Here is a 15,543-nt window from a genome sequence, read left to right as displayed (position 1 = left end):
CTTGTGGCAAAGTGTTCTGACTTTGCCGATGTGCAGAAGACAGTCTTTGTAGTTGGTTGCTCCTATGCTGCATGCATGCATATTCATCGACAGTTGAGTGGGGGGGGGACGGGGGGTGGAAGTAAAAGGTGCAAAAGCGAGAACCATGCCTTTGAGGACATTGTCATGCAAAAAAAAAAATAACTAAATATTTGTGGGAGTTTCATATGGAGTGGACTGAGTGCGTACACTGAGAATTCCTAGTCATAAGGTTTTCATGTCACATTTCTGCTGTCAAGCAACTCACAGATGTCAGAAGTGCCTAACCTGAGCTAAGGAGAAAAAGAATCTTGCTCAATGGTTCAACGTCCTCTTCAGACGAATTTGAAATTTGCATTTTATTTGGAAATCAAGGTCCCAAAGTCTGGAGAATGAAGGAAGACGTACAGAATTGGCATTGCTTGATGTCCCGAAGTTGTACAGGCAGTTAGTGATGATTAAGTCTGTCATGTCACATGCTGGTATTAGTCCAGTTTGTTTTTTGAAGTTGAGCACTTGTTGGTGAAAATATTTTTGGGGGTGCTGATTTCATTTTCCAGGAAGCTTGCACCAGACCCAACAAGGGTGATGATCACAAAATAATCTTCATTCTTGGAAATGAAGCTACATATGGGTTTTAATTTATGAGATGATAAACAAAAATATTTTAAGTTTTTGGTGGTATTAAAATTTTTAAAAATGTTTTTTTCGTTCCATTTCTGAGAGATTTGGGATTTGACACATCCACCGTGGCCCCGCCCATATTTTTCATAGTCACGTGACGAGCATCGCCCAGGTTGTGTCGAAAGCATCCTGCTATTAGCACTTAGCTCGCAGCTGATCAAACATCAAGTGATGTGATGATAGTTCTTGAAAAAAATGGAGGAAACGTGAATAAGGCTCTGGCGGAGGCAGAGAAGAAAGGGAGCCCCTCCTCCAGCATGGCCTTTATCGCCGAGACCCGAGGAGGTTATTTATCCAGAAAACACTAGCCCCGGCTAACGCTACAAAGTTTCACGGACAACAAGAGCCATTTGCTAGCTAGAATTCAGGTTGTCAATCTACTTACTACCGCACAGATTGTCTGCGAGCCATTTGGCATATTTTAGCGATTTTTAGCGACATGTGGAATCATATTCACATTTGATCAGTCTCAAAGGAGCGCTAACGTGAATGCGAGTGAATATACATTGACAACTCTTTAGCAACTAAAGCTAACGCCGTTTCTTAAACTTTGAGTGTAATAATACGTGCATTACCAAAAGAAACAGTCTCACCTTCCGTAGAGAAATTATTGACCGACACTGTTCCATAATCAGAATGCAAGTGGTTTTACAGCTGCTTTGTCGTGATAAAAACAGCAGAATGCCAAACACCGGGATTAATACAAGGGCGGCGTGTTTGTGCGCATCTGTCCGTTCATTCCTCTAATCCTCGTCGTCTCCACAATCCAACAACACTAAATCAATTAGCTGCGCAGAGTAGAATATCGCTAATATCAAACAAGTGTCTTACAATTCATCTCAGTTCGTGCAGGGAAAACTACTCGGGCTCAAGTTATGTCGGGGGACACGTCAGATAGTAGTGATGACTCCGATACACAGGCAAATGAAAGAGCCTGTACCGTCAAGCATCACATCACCAATGGTAAGTCAATATTCTGATCGTGTATTTTATCGATCACTGCCTCGGCATTATTGAGAGCACTGCTGGAAATCGAGATGACACAAGCCCAAGCGTAAAGCTGTGTGGAAAGACTGTATGAATCACAAAAAGCAGTGTTTTGCATTCAATTCTTAAATTTTCAGCGTTGACGTGTCTGTATGTTTAGTTTAGCTCCAGAAATCTCATTCTGGCCCCAAAATGTTCATTTTAGATTATGACATTTCACTAGTAAGCGTTATTTAAAAGACAGTTATTTGTTAATGTGACCTGAAAATAAAACTGAATTCTTCCACCTACAAATAACATTTGTTGAACATAAACATTGTTATAAACCATTAGGGGATGCATTGTCTTCTCTGGTCTTCTATGATATTTTTGTCATTTTTTTATATCACTTGCCGACATAACACAAAAACTTGTTACATATTGTTAATACATCTGTGCAAAACTGCACTTCTTCAGTACCAGATTGTGTATAAACAATAAATGCCAACTCTCTTCTCCCGCTTTTGCCACCAGCTAACCTCACAGGACACACTGAGAAGGTCGGCATGGAGAATTTTGAGCTCCTCAAAGTGTTGGGCACTGGAGGTAAAAAGACTTGTATTGGCAGCAATACGCAACGCCCATTCATGATGAAATACTGTACATCCTTCATTTGCAATAACCCGTGATACTTTTTGTCTTAAAAGGGGAAATCAACCCCCAAATTTTCTTTACAAGAATTTGTTCTCTGCAGCACTACTACGGTAGTCTAAACACGGCATTCTAATTAATGTGGCCTGTGAAGAATAAGAGTTAAACAATAAAATTCACACATTTTTGTCCATTTTGCTGTTTTGCCACTTGACATCGACTGAAAATGACATCAGAGTTGTTCAGGGCTTAGGTAACAACTATGGCTGAGCTTCAGAAAACGGGTGAGCCGTGATTGGTCATAACCTGAGCCCAGAGAAACTGGGATGTAATTTTCAGTCGACAAAATGTGGTAAAATGGCCGCCCGTTGAGATGTCTTTTTGGATTGACTTCTCCTTTAAACTCTCTGTCTCTCTCGCTCTCTCTGTCTCTCTCTCTCTCTCTCTCTCTCTCTCTCTCTCTCTCTCTCTCTCTCTCTCTCTCTCTCTCTCTCTCTCGCTCTCCGTCCCTCTCTCCCTCTCATACACACACTCTCTCTCTCTCTTCTCTCTCTCTATACAGTATATAATTTAATTTTTTTTACTGCATTTGAGAGATATAGTGGTCAGAGAAGAAAGGTCTCAGTAGGTGTTTTATATTAAGCTCACAAAAAATAGGAGCAAAAATGTAAGCGTTTGTGTTTGTATTTTCGTTACATTTATTGTGGGCTCGATGATTTTCAATCAGAGGCAAAAGTGAGTTGTAGCCAGGGCATTATCGTAGCTATGCTTGAATGACACCACACTGGAGTATACGTGATGGTGATTTTTATGATCATCTTCATATCACAAGCAAACCATGCAATTAGAGAACAATACAAACTTGTTAGAATTCTGTTTTGTGATGGCCCATCTCCCAATTAAATACAATCATCTTAAGTTGTTAATTTCTGTCTTACTTGAAGTAACTGATTGTTCTAAAATGTGTGTTTATATCCAGCGTATGGAAAAGTGTTTTTAGTGAGGAAGAACAGTGGTCACGATGCAGGCCAGCTATATGCGATGAAGGTAAGCCTAAAAGTCCAAGTATGTTTGGCTTCGTAGATCCAGAGAGAGTCTTAAATTGGCCACTCATTTCCCAAGGCTTGAAAGGGCAAACTACATACAGTGGAGAGAAAAAAAGGCACCCACCGCAAAATGTTCCATTGTTAATGTGACCTACAAATTGTACCACTCAACATGGTTGTTTGTTTTTTTTTTTTATTGGCTATTTTTATTTTTTTTGGGGGGTGGGCAATAATTGTGCCAACAACCAAACTTGGGCAATGTGTGACCGATCAACACTGCCATAACTACTTGCTATAACTTAATTTGGTTTTGAATCCATTCAGTATTTCATGTCATAAAGCCCAAATTAATTTTCGAACGACAACTCCTCAGGTGCTAAAGAAAGCGGCTATCGTTCAGAAGGCCAAGACCACTGAACATACTCGCACCGAGAGGCAGGTGCTGGAGCATATTCGCCAGTCGCCCTTTTTAGTCACACTTCATTATGCCTTTCAGACACAGAGCAAGCTGCACCTCATCCTGGGTGAGTGGAGGTCACTGAACCAAACAAAATGTTTTTCTATATTTATTTTTCCTTTAGAACCTATATGGATATTTTTTCCTTGGCAGATAATTTTGCTAAATATCTATTATGCGTCTTTCTGTCTGTAGACTATGTGAGTGGAGGGGAGATGTTCACTCATTTGTATCAGCAAGATCACTTTTCTGAGGAGGCGGTGCGCATTTATATTGGAGAAATAATCCTGGCTTTGGAGCATCTGCACAAGGTTTGTGTTCCCTTGTACATCAATGTGCAGGTAATGGATTTCAATACAGTAGGGCAGTGGGAAGATGAGCTTCGAGATAGTGTATGCTTGCCTAATTTTAAGTGGACAATATTGTATCTTCAAAGAATGTTATATACTGAAGCAAACTGTTCAACATTTCATCGACCTTATTTAACTGTGGTATGGTCACCACCAAACACTTAATAAATATAACCACAAAAGCTGTCTTTTTTTTTTAGGCTTGGTTTTCTTTTTTTATACAGTATCCTTTGCCTACCTACTGTTTTAACCATCAATGTAATTGACGTGTTGTGTTTGTGCAGCTCGGGATTGTGTACCGTGACATCAAATTGGAAAATATTCTCCTGGACAGTGAAGGTCATGTGGTATTGACAGATTTCGGACTCAGCAAAGAATTTCTGCAGGAAGAGGTATTGTACAGAAACACAATGTGGATGATCATTGGTATTGCAAGCTGTTAATGCTTGCGGTCCTATTTTTCGTCGGAAAAGTTTTTTTTTTTACTGTATTTTTTCATTCCCTTATCTTGTAGAAGGAAAGAACCTATTCTTTCTGCGGCACCATTGAGTACATGGCGCCTGAAATCATCAGGGGGAAAACAGGCCATGGCAAGGTAGGTTTGTAGTTGTAAAAGAAAGTAGCAAACAGTAGTTTATTGTACACATTGAAATTCTACATACACGCCTTAAGATCAGATAAACCTTTATTTGTCTCACAATGGAGAAACTCACAATTTACAGCAGCAACATTTGGAGATAAGAAAGTAGAAAAAAATATCAAGTATTTGCATGCACAAAATAAATAAAAAAAAATGAACTGTACACAGTACAGAATGCAATATAAAATGTGAGATATAAGCATATATGCAACTGCATATATGCTGCATAAGCTGGCTGTGCTCTTTACAATGGGTGTGTGGGGAAGAGTCCAGGTTTTCACGTGCGTTTATTCAGTAGCCTAACAGCAGTCGGCAGGAACGAGCAGCGGTACCTTTCCTTCTTGCAGTGCGGGTGTATCAATCTCTGGCTGAAGGAGCTGCCTAGTGGTTCGACGTTTCATGAATATCATGAACACAGTAGATTAGCAGTTACCTCTTCTGCCTCACAGTGGAGTACCGGTAGTTCTGGGTTTGAGACTCGGCTCGGCCTTCCTATGTGGGAGTTTGTGAGTTCTCTCCTTGTTGGCTGGGCTTTTCTCAGGGTATGCGGCGTCCTCCCGTAATCCAGAAATATGCCTGTTGGGTTCACGGAAAAACTATAAATTGTCCTTAGGTGTGACCTTGAATGTGGAAAAAAAGGTGTTTATCCTTGTATGCCCGGCGACAACTAGCCACCTACAGGCAAAATCACCAGGTTCTTGCTCACCCACAAGCCAGATGAGGGCAAGTGTTATGCTAAATTCATAGTTGGGTGTTTTGGTATCATCTTTAAGGTGGAGTATCTTGAAGCCGCCAGCTAAATATAAGATTTGACGGTTTCAATCAATGAATCACCATACTGCACCATAAATTATTCCAATATAATATTTTAGTTTTCCCACAGAAGACAATAATTAACGACGAGACATTCACGTCTGCAAAAGTTGTTGGTTTCACCTTCATTTGATGTTTGCAGTCAGTAGATTGGTGGAGCCTTGGAATCCTGATGTTCGAGCTGCTGACGGGAGCGTCTCCATTTACTTTGGAGGGAGAGAGGAACTCGCAGAGCGAGGTCTCAAAGTAAGTTGTCCATAAATCGAGCCAATGTGGTTTCATGAGAATTTAGCAAAAAAATTAAACGGCATCCACTCATCACACAATCATGACAATACTTGCTGTAACTCTATTTGGACGTGCAATACCTGCATTGATGCATGCTCAAAAGATGGAACTACTGCACTGTGCTGCACCAATGTGCCAGACATCCCGCGCCAAACATTATTGCCATGGAAATGCGATACAGTTTTACCCTGTTTGGAACCTAGTCTCAGTTACTGTCTAAGAACCTTCCTATTTGCTATTTTATGCACAGGACAAAGCATTAAAAAAGGTACTGCTTTGGTGTCTTCTTGATGCCAAGCAACTACTGTATGTTGAGTAAAGTTGAGGAGCTTTTTTTAGAGTCATTTCCTGCCATCTCGATGCATCTTTTTTACCAATCACTGCAATATTATATTCAATTTAACAGAGGTGCTTAATTTCAACAAAAGTAGTGCTTTTTGCATCATTATGGCATTTTGAGACAATTGTAAACCTTTTTGCCGGCATCAATTTCTTAGAGCAGGGATCAGTTTTTCACCGGAGAACACTGTATTTGACATGTAAGTAATAGCGGTTTGGTTTAAGGTTGGAGTGCTTGTGAAAACATCGAAGCTAAAAGTAACGTAACTTTCAACTTGTTCTGTCCCACGCTTCTCAGACGTATTCTTCGCTGTGATCCACCATTCCCCTCGATGATTGGACCCACTGCTCAGGACCTCATCAGGAAGCTGTTGGTGAAGGATCCTCACAAGCGGCTCGGTTCTGGACCGCGTGGCGCTGCAGACATCAAGACTCACGCTTTTTTCAAGGTTCTACTTCTTAAGGGAGCCTCAAATGATGCTCTCTTTTATTTTGTGCATAACACGTGGAATATGGTTTTCCGAACAGGGACTGAACTGGGACGATCTTGCCCAGAAAAAGATTTCAAGCCCGTTCAAGCCTGAGCTGAAGAGTGAACTTGATGTGGGGAACTTTGCGGAGGAGTTCACGGGGATGGATCCAGTCTACTCTCCAGCGAGCACACCGCCGAGCACCGACCGCCTCTTCCAGGTCAGTCCTTGTTGACCAAATTAGGAGCTGTAAAATAACAGCGCTCGCCAATATAAACTACCATACTCACAAAAAGATGAGGCTACTTGGCTTTCGGATGAAATTTGCACTTGAATCTAAAATGAACCGTTTCAGGTGAACTTCAGCCTGTAAACTTTTAAATGCACATGTCCCACAAACTGTTGAATGTTACAGTACTTTTCGCACAATCTTCCAAGCAGGTGAAATCCTTTTTGTGAGTAGTGTCAAAAATAATCTGGTGAACACGACTACTCATGCTTTTTTTTTTCTCTCCCATAGCACACTGTTTAAAGTTGGCAACACTTAAACCCACCTAACATCTCTTGTGTTATCCCAGGGCTACTCCTTTATTGCACCTTCCATCCTGTTCAATAAAAATGCTGTAATGGGAGACTTTTTGGAATCCCAGGTTCCCGCCGACCGACCAGGTTCTGCTTCTGTCCAGCGTAGTGCAATGTTAGCGGTATGCAACGTTCCCCCAAATTTTTTTTAAAAATCATAATTCTTTGTACTTTATCGTAGCGGTGACACTATATTCTCTTATTCATATTTTTAGGAATCACAGTTTTTTCTGAACTATGAGCTGTGCCTCCAGGGGCCACCGTTAGGTGAGGGGAGTTTCTCTGTGTGCAGACAATGCACACATAAGCAAAGTGGCCTTGAGTATGCAGTCAAAATTGTCAGCCGCAGGTGAGGTCAAGGTCTCCAATAATTTTTATTAAAATGCAGTTGTTGGTTGTTTTGGTCTTGAATCCTCGGTGATGGATGGTCGCCCACTATGCAGCTATTCCCATATATGCCTACTTTTACCTCTCTTTGTTTTCATGTCTTTCAGTAAATGAAGCAAATGTTTTATCTTCCTCAGAATGGAGGTCAACACGCAGAGGGAGATTGCTGCTTTGAGGCAATGTGAGGCTCACCCAAATATTGTTAAGCTCCACGATGTCCATACAGATCAGGTAAATTGGCAAAATGTATTTTATTATTTTGTTAAAGCTTAGTCTGGGGTGGCCTGGTGATCCATTGGTTTGCGCGTCAACCTCAATGCAGAGTTCAATTCCAGCTCTGGCCTCCCTGTGTTGAATTTGCATGTTCTCCCCAGGCCTGCGTGGGTTTTCACCGGGTATTCCGGTTTCCTCCCACATTCCAAAAAACTTGCATGGCAGGCTGATTGAACACTCAAAATTATCCCAAAGTGTGATTGTGAGCATGAATGGTTGTTCGTCTCTGTGTGCCCCGCAATTGGCTGGCAACCGGTTCAGGGTGTTCCCCGCCTACTGCCCGAAGACAGCTGGGATCGGCTCCAGCACCCCCCGCGACCCTTGTGAGGATAAGCGGATCGGAAAATGAATGAATAAAGTTTAGTCTGAGGTATCGAAAGGTACCGAACATTAGTGGTACAATGCATTGAAGGGTGGGGAAGGACACAATGTTATTTTTTAGTTGAATGAAAAATGTCACTTGAGTGTCACGAATAGAATGTGAAAAACACAAAACAAAACAAAAATGTAATAAACAGCCGGCAGCAAGAAGAATGAACACAATGTGCCGGATGACCCTAAATTTTTGCCCCCTCGGTGTTGTCTTTGCTAAATTAATTGACAGGCTGCAATTGTGCTGTTTTGACGTCATGCTTTTCCTTGTCTGGCTGGTGTCCGTTAAATTACGGTAGTTTGTTTCTAAATCAATCCATTAGGAGCTGAACTGAACTATACTGCATATCAGAGTCGTTTGTTTGACACGGTCTTCTTCTTCTCTCAGTACCACACCTACTTAGTGATGGAGCTTCTACGTGGAGGCGAGCTGCTTGAAAGGATCAAGAAAAAGAAATTATTTGGTGAAGCAGAAGCCAGCCAGCTGCTGCAGAGCCTGGTCTCAGCTGTCAGTTTCATGCATGAGGCGGGAGTCGTGCACCGAGACCTAAAACCAGAGGTGCAACAGTATAAATGAAAATTTAAAAACGCTGCTCAAACATTTGTGCTTGATGGAGCCCTTGCTGGATTTGCAAAATCATAATCAACACAATTCCTTCATCGCAGTAGATTAAGATATGATAAAGTGTGTTTCGGCAAATAAAAGTAAACTTTTGCCTTGCTTTTTCAAGGAAGAGGACATTTATCACACGACAAATTTTTAAAATAGTCTCTATTTCTTTCCCTTTCAGAACGTGTTATTTACAGATGAGAGCGAGAACTCTGTTCTCAAAGTTATCGATTTTGGATTCGCCCGATTGTGTCCTGCTGGCAGCGCCCCCCTGCAGACGCCGTGCTTCACACTGCAGTACGCTGCACCTGAACTTTTTGAGAGTGCGGGGTATGACAAAGCCTGCGACCTCTGGAGTCTTGGGGTCATCCTGGTAATCTCGACGTAAAAATGACTGATTGCGAGACATCTGCCAGATTAGCCCGGACCCTGACCTCCATCTGTGTGTATTTTATCAGTACACCATGCTGTCAGGCCAGGTGCCGTTCCAGAGCGAGGAGGTGGGGATGACGTCGTCTTATGCTGCCGATATCATGCAAAAGATTAAAGAAGGTGATTTCTCCTTGGATGGGGAGCCGTGGAAGGGTGTGTCAGAAGATGCAAAAGAACTTGTTAAAGGTATGAAATCAGCTTTGGGTAAATGAACCACTCTTTCACTCTCTGCCTGCATTGTGGATTTCAATTTCATTTTTAGACAATATATATATATATATTTTCAATTCCATCACACCCTTTTTAGAGTTATTACTCTTAGTGGTGGGCATACTTTTGAAACCTTAATTAACCCTTAGATGCATATGTGGGTCAAAAATGACCCGATGAGGTTTTTTTCATGAATTATCTTTGGACTGAAAATTTATTATAATTTCATATTCCAGGTATTCCTCAAAAAACATGTTTTTTATATAATGTCATTCACAATTTTAACTTACATTTTATACATTTTAAGAAATTTCAGTTTTTGTCTTGCTACCCAAAGTTTCCATAAATGGGTCAAAAGTGACCCGTGTACATTTTCTATGGAGTCCAATGGGAACCACTGATTCGAATTGACTTTGGCTGTCAGCAATACATTGACTGCGGACTGGGCAGACTATACTATCAGAAATGAACCCCTCAGGAAAATTATTTTACACTGTAAGAGCTGATACGTCAAAGTATTATCTTCATATAAAATTGTTTGTGTGTTGTTCATGACTATGATTTATCTACAAATTGGCCTTCCGCCTGGAAACAGATCATATGGCAGTCTTTTGCTATGTATGGTACCTGTTCCTGGTCAACTGCAGACAGCAATTCATCCCCAGTGATTGTGTCACTGTCGATGAACAGCTTGTGCCATTCAGGGGAAGGTGCAAGTTTCTAGCCAAGCAAGCTTGCCAAGTATGGCCTAAAGATCTTCTGGGTTTGTGATGCACGCATCCCCTATGCAATAAATGGTATAGTTTACACGGGGAGACAACCAGGGGAAGACGTTCAGAAGAATCTGGGAGAAAATATTGTCCAGCAGCTGTGTGGTAGATTTAGAAACACCGGTCGCAACATCACCATGGATAACTTTTTCACCAGTGTGCCACTCGCGCAGCATCTCCTGGAGAAGGAGCTCACTATTGTGGGGACTCTATGTCAGAACAAGCCAGACATCCCTACTCTGATGAAGCTTTCCAAGTCCAGGGAGGTTTACAGCACAGAGTTTGGATTCAATGATAGCCTTACCATGGTCAGCTATGTCAGAAAGAAAGGAAAAGCTGTTGTGCTCCTGAGCACGATGCACCACGACAAAGCAGTGGATGAACATAGCAAAAAGAAAAAAAAACCCAGAAGTGATCAAATTTTACAATGAGACAAATGGAGGTGTAGACACCATTGACCAGATGGTTGGCAACTACCCGTGCAAGCGACAAATACAGAGGTGGCCCATGGTGCAATGGTACAACTTAATTGACATCGGCACCCTAAATGTCTACACCTTTTTCATGGCTCAGCACCCAGATTTCAAGAGTGGCATCACCAATGCACGACGGCTGTTCCTCAAAGAGCTGTCAAAGGAGCTTGTCACACCCTACATGAGGAGTCGACTGGAAAGCTGCACCCAACTGCAAATCCCGATTATTGAAGCAATGAAAAGGTGCGGGGTGACAAAAGCCACCACTAAGGCACAGGAAAGAAATACACAGGGCCAACCAAAGTGAAAAAGGTGTCAGATCTGCCCAAGTAACAAAGATCGCAAAGTCAGCAATAGGTGTGGGAAATGCAATGTACCTGTGTGCAATGATCACTGCCAGAAAGGCAAAACAGGCAATGCAGACAGACAGACAGACAGACAGACAGACAGACAGACAGACAGACAGACAGACAGACAGACAGACAGACAGACAGACAGACAGACAGACAGACAGACAGACAGACAGACAGACAGACAGACAGACAGACAGACAGACAGACAGACAGACAGACAGACAGACAGACAGACAGACAGACAGACAGACAGACAGACAGACAGACAGACAGACAGACAGACAGACAGACAGACAGACAGACAGACAGACAGACAGACAGACAGACAGACAGACAGACAGACAGACAGACAGACAGACAGACAGACAGACAGACAAAATGGATGTTCACATTTTTCTATTGCTGTTCTGGGTAATTTTTATTTTTCAAAAATGTTAAAAAATTTAAAATAAAGATATTTCAAACATGAAATCATTCCTGTATGGTCCTAAATATATTACTAAATTTTATACAAGTGATTATTCTTAACCAAAATGACAAAAATGTCATTAAAAAAGCATTAATTTTATTATGGGTCATTTTTCACCCACCTATGGAAGAGTGTAGGGGCCAGTCACTCATGCATCTAAGGGTTAAGAATGTGTAATTGATTGAAATTAACAGGTCAATATGTTCAAGGGTTTTGTGTGTTTTTAATTCAACCAAATCCCATTCACAATTTTGCCACATGCAGAAATAAAAAAAAGAAAAAGAAAAAAACATGATGACCTCAACCCTTCAAATCTCTCATGATTGAAGGGCTACTGACAGTGGACCCCGAAAGGCGACTCAAACTCTCCGATCTGAAAGAAAATGGCTGGCTCCAGGGTGGAGCGTCCATGTCCACCACACCTTTGTGCACTCCAGATGTGCTTGAGTCCAGCGGGCCCACCGTGCGCACTTTTGTGAACGCCACTTACAAGGTAACAATTTGCACTTTTTGGCAAATGTCTCATAAAAACAACAACAACCACAACAAAAAGTGAGTTTTCCCTCACACTTTTTGTCATTTTCCTGTCGCCAGGCTTTCAACCGTGGTAAGAGAGAGGGCTTCTTTCTAAAGAGCGTTGACAATGCCCCCCTTGCAAAACGGCGGAAACTCAAAATGACAAGTACAGGCGTAGAGACCCGATGGAGTTCTTCCTCTTCATCCTCCTCTTCTTCCACTTCCTCCTCTGCCTCTGCAAAAGCATCAAAAGCACAGCCAAAGCAAACTGTCAGCCCAAAGCAGAGCTAGCCCTGGTTTGGCAAACACATAAAGAATATGTCATGCAGACTTGCTCAGACGAGTTAAAAAAATGTACAGATGAAACAAAGTATTGGTTTAACTAAGGTGGTTTTCAACGTAATGTTGAATTCCATTGTATTACAATGTGACTGGGGATAAAAATTGTCAGTGTGCCACATTTTCCTGTGAATTACTAACGCTATCAAGCTCTCGCTGGGATGCGAAGATGCAGAGAATTGCAGAATGTGGCCTCGAGGAAATGCATTAAATATACACGCTTAGTATTTCCTCAGCATCCATCAGTAACCTCAGACACTTAAAATCCGTTTCAAAATGGAGATATGTCTGTTTCCACCAAGGAAAAAACAGCGCCTGACTTTATAGGGTTAAAGGGAAAAACGAGCCATTTAGAGCAGAAGCCATATTCACGAGTCAGTCAGAATTGAAGCGAGTGAATACACACGTTTACACAAAGCAGATGCAATGGTGATATCTGTAACGTACTGCTTTAATAATAATCAATATGGGGGTGTACAATTTTACAGCTGATGAGGGCAGAAGTTTAGCGTCTGATTTTACAAGTGTTCTGGTTCCTTTTTGGGGTTATTTTTCCGATTTAGGCTGTTCAATAAAAGTTTGCACGTTGGGCTGAGAATGTAAATGATCAAAACAGAGCTTCAGAACCTTTAATGTCGTATATAGGAAAAGACACGCTATTTAAAAAAAAAAATTGAAAGATGAATTGTCTGCTTACAGAGACTTTTTAAATTCACTGCAGCTTAAAATATTTTACTTTACCATCAACTTTTTTAAAACTTTACCAAAAGAAGAGTTTAATTTTCAGTGTTGGCTGCTTCCACAAATGTCCTGGTGGAGCAAACGTGAGGGCGGTTGTGATTTAACTTGCTGTAAATGTTTTTGCCTTAAGTACTGGTCAATTTCAAGCATGCATATCTTGTTGTTAAAAAAACGTTATCTTAAATTTGGCTTGATTAAAAATATCAAGGTATGTGTTCGTACTCTTGTCCTGCCGGAGAGGTGCAGCAGCAGTCCAGTGACTTCTTCAACTGAAATGATTTTACAGCTCTGGTTTTAAACAATCGCATTTTTAAATGATCACAATGAGACACTTAATTATGACTTTAATTTGGATCTCTGGAAACCACTCTGTGAGATCAGCTGTATATACTTTGATTTACAAAGACAAATTAGTTTTCATAATTGAAACTTTTCATGGTATATTAGTGTCCTCGTCTATTTTTTTTTTTTTACATGTTGCACAGTCATTTTATCAATAAAATCCATTTCAGCTTTAAAGGTGCTTTCACTGATATTTATTATGTGTAATTGGCTTTAAAGCTGTGGTAATGGGATGCATATTAAATGGGCTTTTGTGGACCCGGACTGTGAATGAGTGTGTGAATGTGTGTGGTGCGGGGTGATCACTTGTGGTGTCATCCGTGTACCAAATGAAGCAGCATTGAATGATTTTGTTCCTTAAGTTGTTTGCTGCCTTAGTCTCATTTTTTTGTTTTCATTCTAAACGAAATCGGATGTTTATGAGCATTTCACTCAAACTGTGCTGAGTGGTGTGGATAGTTTTGTACTAAATGATTTTCAATGTCCTGTTTTTCCATTTTATCTTTATTTTTTTTGTAACTTGACTATTGTATTGCGATGCACTGTCATTGATGTAACTGGGAGTTATTTGCACCAAGACCATTGGTTTTGCTGCAAAATAAATATTACTTTGGAATAGATGTTTTCTTTGTCTTGTTTTAGCTCAACCGTTTTGACTGTACATTAAGTTGCCTGTGTTGGGTGCAGGTTGTCGTTTAATGTGTGCTCCACAGTACATTAATTCTGACCTTTCTTGGCTCTTTGGCGCTTGGTTAACACATTCACTTGAAAGGACACACAATACCTGTAGGGGGAGCGCAAGAGCAAAAAGTATCGGTTCCCCTCCATAACGTAAGAGATCTTGGGGTGAGGGAATCTGTCATCTTAGGTAAATGTGGACCTGCCGTTATTGTTAAAAAAAATAATGGCATGTTTGTTATAATATTACCAGATTGTTTTTCTTTTGTGGTGTTGTGTTTTTGTGCAGGTTCCATTTTGAGGTTCATCGTTCACATCTCCGGCCTTCCTGTGTGCAGGTTGCGGCACGAAAGAGGAAAGTTGAAGAAGCAGTGGACCCTCAGGGCCAGCAAGGCCTTCTCTGCTGGCCTAAACATTCATACAATAACATAAATTTAATTCATGTTATTTTATTTTCATAAATATGTTATTTCCACTTAGTTGAGGGGCTTTCAATGTTATTTTAAATAACATTGAAAGCCACTTGATAAATAACTTGTTTATTATGGTAGAGAGTGGCCCGGTAGTCCAGTGGTTAGCACGTTGGCTTCACAGTGCAGAGGTACCGGGTTCGATTCCAGCTCCGGCCTCCCTGTGTGGAGTTTGCATGTTCTCCCCGGGTCTGCGTGGGTTTTCTCCGGGTGCTCCGGTTTCCTCCCACATTCCAAAAACATGCATGGCAGGCTGATTGGACGCTCTAAATTGTCCCTAGGTGTGAGTGTGAGCGTGGATGGTTGTTTGTCTCTGTGTGCCCTGTGATTGGCTGGCAACCGATTCAGGGTGTCCCCCGCCTACTGCCCGGAGACATCTGGGATAGGCTCCAGCACCCCCCGCGACCCTAGTGAGGATCAAGCGGTTCGGAAGATGAATGAATGAATGAATTATGGTAGAGATTTTAACCAATCATATTTCAGCTAGCTTGTGTTGCCAGGTAAATTAAATTTGCTCGGGGCTTCAGATTAAACAGAGCACAGTGCGCTGTAAATGAACGGGCACAGTCAGGTTGCAATAGCCAATCATATCACGAGTCTGCGCACCGGGGCCAGCGAGAATGCCTTACGTCGAGACTGGGCGTGCGCGTTTGGTGATTGGATTCGCGCCTCCGAGAGGGAGCTATCACTGCACTTTAACCCCAAATGGCCGAAGAAGAAGACGTTGATCTTGTTGCAGAGCTACTTTCCACACAAATTTCAAGACGGAATTTCCTCGAAAAGCTGGATTTTGTGTGAAGAGGT

General features: G+C 41.5%; 1 protein-coding gene across 1 annotated transcript; it reads left to right on the top strand.

Annotated features, from left to right (window-relative positions):
* Positions 1-782: 782 nt before the first annotated feature.
* rps6ka4 (ribosomal protein S6 kinase, polypeptide 4) lies at positions 783-14,211 on the top strand. The gene is made up of 18 exons (XM_052047823.1): positions 783-1,665; positions 2,203-2,274; positions 3,299-3,366; positions 3,739-3,889; positions 4,018-4,133; positions 4,457-4,564; positions 4,687-4,767; positions 5,768-5,871; positions 6,551-6,701; positions 6,781-6,942; positions 7,301-7,426; positions 7,520-7,653; positions 7,829-7,922; positions 8,725-8,895; positions 9,128-9,319; positions 9,405-9,564; positions 11,983-12,146; positions 12,248-14,211. Exons 1-18 carry the CDS (start codon positions 1,578-1,580, stop codon positions 12,458-12,460), a joined length of 2,355 nt encoding a protein of 784 aa, XP_051903783.1. The 5' UTR covers positions 783-1,577; the 3' UTR covers positions 12,461-14,211.
* Positions 14,212-15,543: the final 1,332 nt, after the last annotated feature.

Source organism: Hippocampus zosterae, chromosome 16, assembly GCF_025434085.1.
Source record: "Hippocampus zosterae strain Florida chromosome 16, ASM2543408v3, whole genome shotgun sequence".
NCBI classification, from domain to species: Eukaryota; Metazoa; Chordata; class Actinopteri; order Syngnathiformes; family Syngnathidae; genus Hippocampus; species Hippocampus zosterae.
Note: the sequence above shows the minus strand (reverse complement) of the source record. Positions and strands in the feature narration are given on the sequence as shown.

Excerpts from the sequence above, each read along its gene's own strand:
- rps6ka4 (XM_052047823.1), top strand. The coding sequence starts at position 1,578 with ATGTCGGGGGACACGTCAGATAGTAGTGATGACTCCGATACACAGGCA. Across the intron at positions 3,367-3,738 it reads GCCAGCTATATGCGATGAAG|GTGCTAAAGAAAGCGGCTAT; the intron begins GTAAGCCTAAAA and ends ACAACTCCTCAG. Across the intron at positions 4,565-4,686 it reads AAGAATTTCTGCAGGAAGAG|AAGGAAAGAACCTATTCTTT; the intron begins GTATTGTACAGA and ends CTTATCTTGTAG.